We start from the raw sequence: 12,526 nt of genomic DNA on the forward strand, positions 1-12,526 counted from the left end.
GCAGTGCAGAGAGGACTGCTCTATGGGATACACACCGTACACAAACTACATTACCCTCTGGACAGGAGTGGGAATGTCAGTAAAAAATGTAAGTTACCCAAACAACGGGAAAGATTGTCTGTGATATAAAAAGCTGTTTTACCCCGCAACAAGTAGGGTCACAATCAAACTGTGAGACAACGACCCGGGATTCACAGCAACCATTTCTAGCGTTGATAAACTACCAAAACAACAACCGTTTGCTCATGACAAATAGCCCGTATGATATTTTAAACGAAACGAAACAAAGGCAGAACATGTCCAAAATAATTGTTAAAAGCGACTCCACGGCGACAGAGGGCAGTGTTGTGGTTAAGTTGGCGGAAAATGAACTGTAGAGCAGCCAATCAGAGGAGGCCAACACGGGCGCAAAGAAAGGGGGAAAGGAAGCTTTATTGCCGCCATTTCATGTGAAAGCAGCGCGACAGGGACGACAGCCTGTGCCAAACAATTTAAAAAATCTGTCAGAATTTGAATCAAATACACCAATTGAATATTTACAAACTAACATTAACCGTTTACCTAACGGTGGGGCCTATAGGGTTTCGACTTAACTTGCCGGCTGTGTTGCTTGGAGACGAAGAAAATGAGCTACGGAAGGGCGCCGCCAGACGTTGAGGGGATGACCTCCCTGAAAGTGGACAACCTGACTTACCGAACTTCGCCGGAGACTCTGCGCAGAGTTTTTGAGAAGTACGGACGTGTAGGAGATGTGTATATCCCCCGGGACAGGTACACTAAAGAGAGCCGCGGGTTTGCCTTCGTGCGGTTCCTCGACAAGCGCGACGCCGAGGACGCAATGGACGCTATGGACGGCGCACTGCTTGACGGGCGGGAGCTTCGGGTGCAGATGGCCCGCTACGGGCGACCTCCGGACTCCATGTACAGCCGGAGAGGTGCTCCGCCGCGCAGATACGGAGGAGGGTACGGCGGACGCAGGAGGTAAATGCTGGTGTGATTATGTTTAGTTTTGGCTTACTGTTGCAAATTAGTAGACTAGCATTTGTTGGAAAACGAAATTGACTTAGTTTGAAGTAATTTCTTGCTTGCTTTCCTAATATAGTATTATGCAAACTTTAATATGTTTCATGTTGTAGCGAAACTTTCAGTTTAACTACACGTGAGTCATGATTAGTTATTATTCTTAATTCTACCTTTTTGCGTAGACTTACTGTGGTAATATAGTACAGTAGGCCTGTGACTACGATTGTTTTCATTATCTAGCAATTGATTATTTGGTATATTTTGTAGGAATAAGAATACTTCATGTCACGATTATCCTAGCCAAAATAATTGCCATTCACAATATTCTCCTGATAATCATCAAAATATGCTTAAAATAACAGACAAATATTTTTATTGCATCACAGATAAGGTTGTCAAAAATCCCCCTGCATAAATAAAGGATTAACATATTTTCCTTTTCACTTCATATTCACGATTATCCCAATTTTGTTTTACCAGTCAACGATAAAATCCTCATGTCTCATCCCTACTTTCAGTTTCTCATCATAATGTAGTCCTTAAGTGTATCTCATTTTGCATAGACTACTGTGCTAATATAATACAGTAATTGTTTTAGCTTTACATCACTGCTACCTCTGTCTGAACAGTTTACTTAAGTTAAAGATAATTGAATATGTACTTTTTTAAATTAGATTAGTCAGTTTCCTTCTTATTTTGCTGTTTAGTTTAAATGCTTCTCTCTGTATCTACAGCCGTTCAGCCAGCCCTCGCCGCCGCAGACGTAGCCACTCCAGGAGCAGAAGCCGTTCCCGATCCAGGAGCCGCCACCACTACAGCCGCTCCAGGTCTCACTCTGACTCCAGGTCAAGATCAAGGTCCAAGTCTAAATCTAAGTCCAGGACCCCGAGAAGGAGCAAGACAAAATCTCCCTCCAAGTCTCGTTCCTCCAAGTCAAGGAGTCGAACCCCGCCTTCCAACAGAGGGTCCAAATCCAGGTCCCGGTCCAAATCCAAGAGTAGGCCAAAATCTCCAGAGGACAACGGAGCAGAGACTTAATCCAGACTTGGACACAACATGACGGTATTCAGGGGGAAGGGGGGATTATATTTTGTGCTTCAAATATTTTATCTGAGATGGCTATCTGTCATCCCTTGGGTTAGTATTCTGCAGCCTTGGTGCTACATTACAGTCATTTGCACAAAAGCAACAAAGTCTGCAGAATCCTGAATGTTTTTTTTTAGAAATTTAAAATAAGATTGGGACTGATGTAATGTACAGTCCTAGTTCTGTGTGTGCTTTACTTTGCTTAGCCAATCTATGCACACACAGACAACAGGAGATTTGGGTTGATTAGACCCACTGTATCATATTTCAAAATGGGGTGTATGGGAGGGACGTGGGGTGCTGCACTCAAAAACGTTCACCTAAATGTGGAATTCTTTCCTCCAAGCTGCGGAGTCCTGTTTGCAAAGAGAGGAGGAGATGGGGGTGTGGCAGTGTGAGAGCAGTTAGTGTGTGACCTGCCTGTTTGCTGAAAGCGATGGCAGTTGCTAAGGAGCAGGTCACCGAGGCAACGGTGGTTGCTATGGAGCAGGTCGTCATGGCGGTGGTTCGGGCTGTCAGTTGGTGTATGAGGTGGTGTGGTGAGGTACGTTCGCGGGGATCACAGGCAGATGCACTGAGCAGTCAGTTCCCACCTGTTCCTGTGGGTTCCTCCGCCTCACAAAGGGAACGGACCCCGAGGTTTGTTTTTCAAATTCGCCCAAGTGTAAGACTCTTGTAAGAGCAATTTTTTTGGGGGGAGAGGGGGGCCAGGAATGGTGTGTAAACAAATGTGAAAATTACTAGAAATGTTAGGTATAATACATGAAAATGCCCAGTGGAAAAAATGCAATATGATAAATGTTAGTGTCAGGGGAAAGGATATCAGACCAGCACTGTATTTAAATATCCAGGTCAGCTGCAGGAGTTGGAAAGACTTTTTGTTTTGCACCTTTTTAACTGTGTTCTGTCTTTCCTTCCAGATCTCAGATGATTGAGCCTTTGCTGAGGACATCAGGAAGAGTCTCACATTGAGCAAGTGGACTCTACTATTACCACTGAAAGCAGACTGAAAGGTTATTGGAGCTTGGTCTAAAATGTGTTTTTTAATTTGACTTAATTAACATAAACAAATTCTGTAACTTAGATGTGATCATTGCTTGTAAAGTTGAGCATTTTGAAAGGGATTTGTAATGTGTTTTACTCTCTCGCGCTCATTTAAATTGGGTATTTTTGCATTTTGATTACACTTGTTTTTGAAATAATGTAGATTTCCTTTAATTAAAACCCTTGTTTAATACTCTTTCCAAATGGATATGAAAGTTTTATTTGTAGGGTATCATGTTGGATGTTCAGAGCTTTTACATCTGTTATTCCACTTTTTTTCTCTTGTTCTTTTTTTGGAAAAAATAAATTATTTCTGTACTGTGACATAAAGGCAAAACATTAAAGTATTGCTGTGCCACTTAATTTGTAATTTGCTAATCCAGCAGCATACATTTTTTGTTTTCTGTCAAATCTATTTTCTGTCTGGTTAAAGTTGCTTTCCTATGACTCTAACCCTCTTTCTTGTGTATCTTTTGTGCACTAGGCGCAGTTGTGTAGCAGTTGAGTAATGCTGGTTAGCTGTTAAGATGCGGTGCAGTGCGGTGGTGACATGGTGTGGCGTGTTGCGGTGCTGAGTGCCCGGCGCTGTTCCGGGGCTCGACCCTCCGCTGCTGTTTGCCGGTTTGTAAACTCACAGGTGTGGCAGATCATCCATCCTCTCCTGTCTTGTGACCTCTCCTTCCCCCCCATGTGCTATACAGATTCTCTCCTTCTTCTTTTTCTCTTCTCTCCCCCCCCCCCCCCCCCCCTCCCCTCTGTGGTTTATCCACTGTTAATAACTGGTTTTGCTCGCTTTTTTTTAAATTGGGTCCAGTTTGACTCCTAGTGAAGGGTTTAATGGGCAGTCCAGGCTGCTTAATTAATGATTTGTGTATTTCATTACTCTGTAAACCTCTCAAATGTCTTGTATTTGCATCAGGTGAATGCTAATAAACATCTCTGTCGTTCCAAGTCAAGTTCCAGGTCTTTATTTGTCATATGCACAACAACTACAATGGAGCAGTGTTTGGCAATAAATCTCAACAATGCTTTTACAAAATGCATTTTTTTTTTTAAACGGGTAATAAAACTGACATTAAGGATTTACTGTCACGCTACATTATATAATTTATCGATGTCACATAATTGTCCCTTGTGGCTATGTTTTTTTGTTGTTATGTAGCTTTAAGCTTTTTTTCTAAATATATTTGTATATTCGCACTGGATGTTTCAATGAGAAGAGTGGATGACATTTTAAGAATTTCTTGCAGTGTAATTAAAAAGACATTAAGTCCGATACTAAATATTTCAAGCAGACATTTTGTGTCTTTTGACTCGAAGATTAAGCTACTGTAATTTTGAAGCAGTGTCCTGCAAGATGACGCCTCTAGATAAGGTGATGTGGGATATGTTTAAAAGAGATGTATGGTCACAAATTGCCACAATTCATATTGAACCTGGGGCATCAGAGGATCCTTTTGGTAATCCAGCCAGTAATATTTAGAAATGTGTTTTTAATAGTTTGATTTTAAAATAAATTGTATAATGTCACATTGGCCAACACTTTGTTTTTATTCTATACAAGAGTTTGTAATGCGTAACAGTGGAACACAGGTTTGCATTAGACATTTAGAAAACAATCTCACCTCAAGGTCCATTTAGTAGCTGCCCTGGAGTTTTCAATCCCATCACATGAACTTCATCAATTAAAACATTTTCTGAGCTCCTCAAGGGATTGTCTGTTGGCTTAAAAATTGAGGTTCAAAATGTGTTCTAGATCTTGAAAAATAACAGTTCACAATTGAGTCTTACCTCAAAGTCCATTTAGTAGCTGCCCTGGAGTTTTCTATCACACCACATGATCTTCATCAGCAGATAAAAGTGCAAGTTATCGGTGGAGCTTGTTAGAACTGAGGAAGACCTGAAGACACAAGGGCTGAAAAAGAGTACTTCAGCTTTTCCACATACGTGTAAAAAATAAATATTATTTAATCCTCAATTAATATTCTCATAAAATATAACAGTTGAAGGTAAGGCTGTAAAGCTCTTTGTAATGAAGATAGAAATACATTATCTATCATAAAGATGTAGGGTTAGTTTAATTATGGTCAGTGCAATAATATGGTTGAATGTATACAGTATATGGGTTTAATGCATTCATTTGGTAAGGGCTATAATTTATGTGAGACTCGGGTTTATAACAAATAGATTTTCAAAAACAAGGAATTTTCCTTGGTATCTTGCTGCATGACAAAAATTAAAGTAAGAGGAAAAAAGTACTACAAAAGTCAAGAATCATAAATAGAAAATGGGAAAATGACCCACGTAACATGGACCGATGGACCCAAAGGCCATACCTGTCAACCCTCCCGTTTTTCCTGGGATTATCCCGTATTTTTCCTTCTATCCCGTTTTCCTCCTGTTTAAATATTTTCCCTTAATTATCCCGTATTTTTAACCTTTCAAAAAAAATAGGCCTAATTTAAAAAAGTGTAAAGTGTCCTCCGATACAGCAGGTGGCAGTAGTATGTTTAACATGAGCTGAAAAACGTTATCCACCAGTAAACACAGAAGAAGAAAACAGGAACAATAACACAGAAGAAGACGAAAAGAGATGGATGAGTCACAGTGAACGGGAGATAGATGGAGACGCACTTGTACCTGCCAAACAAGTTAAAACTTTATCTAAGTAACTAGACAAATGGGAGGAAACCTTCCCTTATTTAATAAAAAGCAGAGTCGGGCAAACTCGTGCTTTTTGTAACGTGTGCCATTCAGATGTTAGCTTCGCACACGACGGAATAAGCGATGTTTATCAATAATTTGTAAGTGAGGGTATATATAACCTGTCTCATGTCTTAGTATTGTTTCTTATTTTATTTGTGTATGTAACGTTGATTTATTGTCCAGGCTAAATGTTAAAAAAAAAAAGTACACTATAAGAAAAGTAAATAGTTTTTTAGAGAAATAGAAGTGGAACATATTGACCAAGGAGTATGCAATATGATATTGATTTCAACCATATCACTGTAGATTCATCGGGCATTAAATGTAGTTTGTAAGTGTTTATTAATCCTTGGTGCAGATTGATGGTAAAGTGCCTCCTCGGGTGAGAACACCTTTCCTCCTGCACCTACAGTAACCCCAGTTTGACTTTATCAGCCTGCACCTGCAGTACACACTGGTGCTGTCACAAACCATTTCCATCTCCCGGTACACTCACCTCTGACGGGATTAACGACAAAAGTAGAGGACCGAGCACGTTGCAATTGATCCGCCCGGTGGGGGGGAGGGTGTAAAGCCGGGGTACTCTGCGGGCACAGGGAGGGAGGATGTGACGTCCTGCTCGGAGAGGACTTTGTACCATATCCCGTAAATACTGCTCGTTAACGCTGATGTCTGGTGGGGATTATTACAAGCAGCGCGATGGCTGACTGTGAGTGAATGTAGCCGACACAGGTGAACAGAAAGCGGGGTAGAGACAGTCACAATACAGGCCTCATAATAACATCATCCAGCCAGCTCCACGAACATGGATCTAACTTTTGTATTATCGGCTGTTATCTTCACGCTTCTCGCTATTGTGGTCGCGACGTCGCTATTAAGCGGCTCTTCGCCTACAGTCGACTTTGCAAGTTATTTTGGACACAGTGCAGCCGCAGGATTAGAGCAACCCGGGCCGCAGCAGAATGGCCATTTGTCGGACAAGAAGAAGAAGAAGGCGACGGACGACTGGTGTGAGATCAGCGGGAGCTCGCATGATCACTGGGATGTAGTGAAGTCGGTGCTTTCAGTAAGTCATTTGTAATCTGCTGTCATGGGAGAGCTCTGGTTGTTTGTTTTCTATTACATTATCTGTTTTACTGACTTCCCCTCCCACTCCGATACAATGTGCATGTCCAGTCAGAAGTGGAAGAAGCACCCAAAGCTTTTATTTAAGTAAAACTAATAATGCTATAATTGAAAAATACTCCTTAACAAGTTAAAATACATTATAATTGGAATTTACTGCAGTGCAATGTAATCAAGTATCACTATTACAAGAAAAAGGCAAGATAGGAAACAATGAAAGAGGTCTAATTTAATTGAAAATCTGAATGTGGAAACTAGTCACATATATATTTAGTGGAGTGGAAAAGTACACTGTTTGGACGAATTATGAAAATACTCAACCTTGTTACAATTACACCTAAGCAGTGACGGAAGAAGTCTTCAGAGCCTTACCTGAGAGTACCACAATAAAAGGTCTGCAATCAGTAAAATAGTGATTTTGCTTTATTTTTATATATATATATATATATATATATATATATATATATATGGGAATATTAATACCGATTCATTAAAATGTAAGCAGCCTTTTAACATTGTAGCAGGTCCAGATGAAGCTCATTTTGTTTTATAGACAGTTGGGTAGTTTAATATGTAACATGCAGCCCTCTTTATGTTAAATTAATGAAGTGACGTAAAAAGTAATGGAGTAGAAGTAGCATAAAATGGAAATACTCAAGTAAACTTACTTCAAAACTTACTTCAAAATTGTACTGAAGCACAGTACTTGAGTAGTTTATAAATAGTAACAACAACGTGGACTGACCATAACTATCTATTACTGTGGTTTCTTTTAGCATAAATTCGTATCAATAAATGGAAAGACGCAACATGGCTTTCCTCTCATTTTGAACTCTTAGTTTGACTAATAGAAAACTGCAAGGATGAGCCTCCTGCACACATATCTTCGGTAGCTTTCAGGACCCTCACTGGCCTGTTTTTTTAATCTGGATGTCTGCCTGTAGAGAGGGCAAATCAGCACCCAAGGGAGCAAAGTATGAAAAGCTAACCTGACACCTGCGCCAAGTGTAGGCCAGATCAGCATCCAGGAGAGGTGAGGAGTACAGGTAACAGAAGGAGTTATTTGTTTGGAGCTAGATATCTGTACAGCAGTTTCTAATCCGGGCCTGCACATATTGTAGTTTTAAAAAAAATACATGAATTGCTGTATGATGAAAAAGATGGTTTGATGCCCCTCATCTGACCCCTTAATTCTCTGACAGGAAGAGGCGCATCCCAACCCTCGCACCAAAGAACTGGCAATTAAGCACTCCTCCACATCTAGCCTGTCTATCCCCAGTTCTGGATGTAGGAATATGAATTTAGAGGTAGAGTCGTCGTCCGAGGCCTCGTTGGGAACGAGTCGTAGGTCATTCATTGGGCTCTCTGATAAGGAACTCCTAAAGTGTGCTTTCTCATACCCCCAGACTGAAGGAGCCACAGAGAGCCCGGGGATAGACGGTGAGCACAAAAAAATATATATATATTTCATAGATATATATTTCATAGATATATACCACTAGTTATTTTTCAAAATAAAGGTTTGGTGTATATTTCTTATCAAAGTTTTATTCTGTTTGATCAGATAAAGAGCCATCAAATGCAAACGATTCCTTGAAGTACGTCCCTGGAAAGGCGCGAACCCACCACTTGCAGATGATGATGTCCACAGAGGAACTGGAGGAGGAGCAGAGGTCAGTGAAAACTACAAGTATGGGTACCGTTTTCTGATAATGGTTCGCTTTTATTAAGAGTTTCTAACAACAATTAATTGGGGAGACCCCTCTAATAGCTGAGCAGTGAATTGGAGGGACCTTACTGATGAATTAAGGAGCTATGCACAAAGTAACAGATCAAAAAAGCAGACAAGGCCATGCCCCATCTCGCAATGGTACCAAAAGTGAAAAATAATACGACTAGCTTATCCTCCCCGTGACTCTGATCCGCTCCAAAGTGTAATGAGTTCTTCTGTGGCCCATGCTACATCCTTCCACCAAGTTTCATGGAAATGGGGCCAGCAGCTATCCCGTATTCCTTGTGACAAACAAACCAAACCCGGAAACGTAAACTGCTTGCCGCAGTTTTATCAACCATTAATTTCAGCTTTATAAAGATGAATGAATTATGAAAAAGTGCCCAAATATGTCACAATATAGTAAATTTGTCAGTTGGACGTCTTTATCTGCTCGATATCCCCCTATGTTCTCCCAAAGTACTCCAAAACAAAAGTGCTGTGGGAAGACAAGATTCTGTCAAAGTTTTACTGAAAATGTTATATTTTCATTGATTTGAACATTTACATAAAGCTGCCTTGTTTCCACGTAACTGCTCTGCCTTCTGTCCAGTGTCGACTCCTTTTCTTCCCCCCTCTAATCTTCCCTATGCTGTCTTCACGTGTGTTTGTGTGTGGTTGGCACTTCACTCCACGTTTAGCTGTTGCTGTCAGCTCTTCTGATAAGGCTAGACTGAATAAGACGAGATTGGATCTCTGCCAGGCATTAGATGAAGGATGAATGACACGAGACTTTAAAGAAACCACTCGAAGCGGGAGAAAAACCCACGCACACGATATTTTGCGTAATATATTTGCATGCCCTGCTCTTATCATTGCAGGATACACTCCCAACAGAGACTGTAACTATCTGTAAGCCTGAAAAAGGAGCAATTATGTGGTAACGTATTATTATTCTCACCTGTTTATCGCAGGGGCGTCACTTTCTGGCCATTGTATGAAAACTACTCCAAAGCCATTTTGCATTTTTGACCTGAGCAGTGATTTTGGCCCTCATCAGCTCTTTATCCTCAAGAGGCCACGAAGTGACTGATGCACATCCCCGCCTCCCACTGCCCCATTATTCCACATTAGACATGTGATCTCAGGTGTCACAGCAGGTGTTGATTGTGTCTCCAGTCTTCACCTCTGACAGAAGAGTGTTAGTTAATCCTCTCAGGACTCTCCTCTGTTCTGCCACAAGGAGGACTCAGTGTAACGCAACACTGGGACTTGTGCTGACACGGAAGCCTCTTCCAAAACTATTCAGTCACACTGGAATAGAGGGTGTGAGGGGATAATTGGAGGAATACATTTATTAAATGTAGTTATGTTAGGGACCATGTACAAAAATACATTAGTTTGACAAAAAGAAAAAGATGCTATTTAGCTGCAACCTAATTTCCAATGTAAACTTTTTGTCAAATTTCAAAGTAAAGGGTCACATTTTAAAGCAATGTTTATTATTCTAAAGTTATTAATTTATTCACAATAACTCATCATATTTGGAGATAAAATGACACGTTTCATTTCATGCCCATAGCCTCTTTTTGGGATCTAGTAAAATTCCGTTAAATATTTTAATCAATTAAACTTTTTATATCATATTTTTCAGTTGCACGTTTGTTTGTTTAGTGCACACAGGCGTATGCACAGTTTGGAGTGTTTTTTGTCATATAATAGACCAAATAAACATAATCTAAAGAAATTTCCAAGAAATAACTTGTGGGGGGTCTTTTTTGAGGCAACACCATACCGTAGTAAGTAATGAAAAGTAATGAAAAAAATAGTTATTGTTTCAAATTTGAACAACATTTATCTAAAAACGCTTATACTAAATAGCCAGATTAAAATGCAGGCCACTTAAAATATGAAAATAGTTATTGTTAATATTTGAACAAGATTGCAGGTCTGAAAGTTGCCTGCAGGTGCATTGTACCGTTGTGGATCCACCCATTGGAATGAATGGGTCGAAGAGTTTAAGCATATTTCATCTAACTATCTCACTGCTTATGGAAATTCATGAAACGGTTCTTCTCAGCAGTGAAGTATAGATAAGTGACACACTTCGAATACTGCACTTTCCCTATACCCTTACAAACAGGGTATTTGCACCGGCCCTTTTTCTCCACCCACAGAGGCCAATGGTCAGGGTTGACCTGACACAGAGGCAGGGGCTCTCCCCTTCTCATCCAGGTCTCAACATTCTGTGATGGTCAACCCTCTTCGTCAAGACTTTCCTCTTGTTGCAAAGGCAACTTGCAATTTCAGCTTTGAATTTCAGGAAGCTGTACACTTCTTTCTTCGGGATGCCAAAGTCTTGCAGTCCCTGCGGTACAGGAGCCACGCGTTCACTAGAGTTAAATCCATAATGGTACGGTGTTGCCTCAAGGCAACATTTGCATTTGAGCAAGTTTCCATTACTTAATTAGCAAATAAAGTACATTAAACTATTACAAATTAAGCTTTACTCGCATATTATTGTGAATACATTTTTTTCCAGACTGAGAAAGGGCAGGAAATTACGTTTGACAATTTTTGTGGAGAGAAATGGCTGAGCTGATCCTTGTGGGACAGTCTGCAATAAAGGACTTCAGGATGGCCCCCAGAAATTCATGTGACAAATTTAAACACTGCAATTATACCTGGGGATGTATTGTATGAATGTAAAAGGCCAAAAATGGGTATTACCTAGAGGCAACATCGTACCATAGAGGGCATCTAATCCAAAAAAACTCCTGCAGCTCTCTATTAGAGGAGCTCATTTACCCTAATTCTGATTGGTGTTTTTTCACCGCTTTGTTTACATGCATTTATAGTACCGGTGTTGTTGGTCATTATGCATTTTACCTGATAAACTATAACTAAAAGTATGTACAAAAGATCAGCAATGTGAATGATCTTTTGGGTTCTTTCACCTCTCATTATTTTTCTCTGATACATTTGTCTTACCAGGGTGCAACATGAGCAGCTGGCAGCCATCTTCCAGCTGTTGAAAGACAACCAGGAGACGTTTGGGGAGGTGTCAGATGGAGACATGGAGGAGCAGCTCAGACTCTACTCCATCTGAGAATCCTCTTCAAGTTCTGGGATCGACCCTCTGATGGCGCTCCTTTAACTTGTGAGCGCTACTAATGGACTATTCCAATGCACAAAATACTTCAATAAACTTGTTCACAATATGTAACACACACTGTACCCTCCTCTGAACAACCACTCTCTTTCAACAAGATGTTCTTTGTTTTTTTGAACTGCTGTCTCGTCAACCTGTCCTCAACTCGCCACATGATGATTTAAACTGATAAGATGGATCTCTTCCAACGGCACAGAATAGGCCTTTCTAGCTATGCATATAATATAAATCAATGAAGGACTATTGTTTCTATTAGTTTTATATTATAATAAACATATGTTAATTTATCACTTAACTTCTTTTTTAAGTCAATTGTATTTATAAGTTCCCCTTTGTTGTGTAATAAACCAGATTATGTACAATTGTGAAGCAATGGATGGGCTGGTGAGTGAGTGTGTGTGAGAGAGAGAGAGAGAGAGCGAGTCAGAGAGAGAGCAAGAGAGAGAGAGAGAGCAAGAGAGAGAGGGAGAGAGAGAGCAAGAGAGAGAGAGAGAGAGCAAGAGAGAGAGAAGAGAGAGAGAGAGAGAGAGAGAGCAAGAGAGGGAGAGAGAGAGCAAGAGAGAGAGAGAGAGAGCAAGAGAGAGAGAGAGAAAGAGAGAGAGAGGGAGAGAGAGAGAGAGAGGGAGAGAGAGAGAAAGAGAGAGAGAGAGAGAGCAAGA

General features: G+C 40.5%; 2 protein-coding genes across 10 annotated transcripts; both read left to right on the forward strand.

Moving 5' to 3' along the window:
* The first annotated feature begins 440 nt into the window (after nt 1-440).
* Nucleotides 441-4,109, forward strand: srsf2a (serine and arginine rich splicing factor 2a). Of its 8 annotated transcripts, none has more exons than XR_003834170.1 (4): nt 442-981; nt 1,758-2,748; nt 3,030-3,122; nt 3,638-4,109. XR_003834170.1 is itself a non-coding variant. In XM_029456891.1 (3 exons), exons 1-2 carry the CDS (start codon nt 626-628, stop codon nt 2,059-2,061), a joined length of 660 nt encoding a protein of 219 aa, XP_029312751.1. In that variant the 5' UTR covers nt 441-625; the 3' UTR covers nt 2,062-2,085; nt 2,456-4,109. The 8 variants fall into 8 exon arrangements, 3 of the variants coding, with proteins under 3 accessions (XP_029312751.1, XP_029312752.1, XP_029312750.1); XR_003834171.1 differs by having other exon boundaries at nt 1,758-2,653; XR_003834172.1 differs by having other exon boundaries at nt 1,758-2,085.
* Nucleotides 4,110-5,824: 1,715 nt separating this feature from the next.
* On the forward strand, nt 5,825-12,236 carry mxra7 (matrix-remodelling associated 7). Of its 2 annotated transcripts, XM_029457034.1 has the most exons (5): nt 5,825-6,925; nt 8,187-8,291; nt 8,391-8,424; nt 8,549-8,657; nt 11,690-11,826. In XM_029457034.1, exons 1-5 carry the CDS (start codon nt 6,665-6,667, stop codon nt 11,802-11,804), a joined length of 624 nt encoding a protein of 207 aa, XP_029312894.1. In that variant the 5' UTR covers nt 5,825-6,664; the 3' UTR covers nt 11,805-11,826. The 2 variants fall into 2 exon arrangements, with proteins under 2 accessions (XP_029312894.1, XP_029312893.1); XM_029457033.1 differs by having other exon boundaries at nt 5,827-6,925; nt 8,187-8,424; nt 11,690-12,236.
* Nucleotides 12,237-12,526: the final 290 nt, after the last annotated feature.

The sequence above is a fragment of the Cottoperca gobio genome, chromosome 19 (genome assembly GCF_900634415.1).
Source record: "Cottoperca gobio chromosome 19, fCotGob3.1, whole genome shotgun sequence".
In the NCBI taxonomy this organism is placed as follows: Eukaryota; Metazoa; Chordata; class Actinopteri; order Perciformes; family Bovichtidae; genus Cottoperca; species Cottoperca gobio.

What these genes read in the sequence shown, in the direction of transcription:
- mxra7 (XM_029457033.1), top strand. Translation starts at nt 6,665, where the DNA reads ATGGATCTAACTTTTGTATTATCGGCTGTTATCTTCACGCTTCTCGCT. An exon ending in AGAGAGCCCGGGGATAGACG is followed by an intron (nt 8,425 to 8,548) that starts GTGAGCACAAAA and finishes CTGTTTGATCAG; the next exon opens with ATAAAGAGCCATCAAATGCA. An exon ending in GAACTGGAGGAGGAGCAGAG is followed by an intron (nt 8,658 to 11,689) that starts GTCAGTGAAAAC and finishes TTGTCTTACCAG; the next exon opens with GGTGCAACATGAGCAGCTGG.
- srsf2a (XM_029456891.1), top strand. Translation starts at nt 626, where the DNA reads ATGAGCTACGGAAGGGCGCCGCCAGACGTTGAGGGGATGACCTCCCTG. An exon ending in GGGTACGGCGGACGCAGGAG is followed by an intron (nt 982 to 1,757) that starts GTAAATGCTGGT and finishes CTGTATCTACAG; the next exon opens with CCGTTCAGCCAGCCCTCGCC.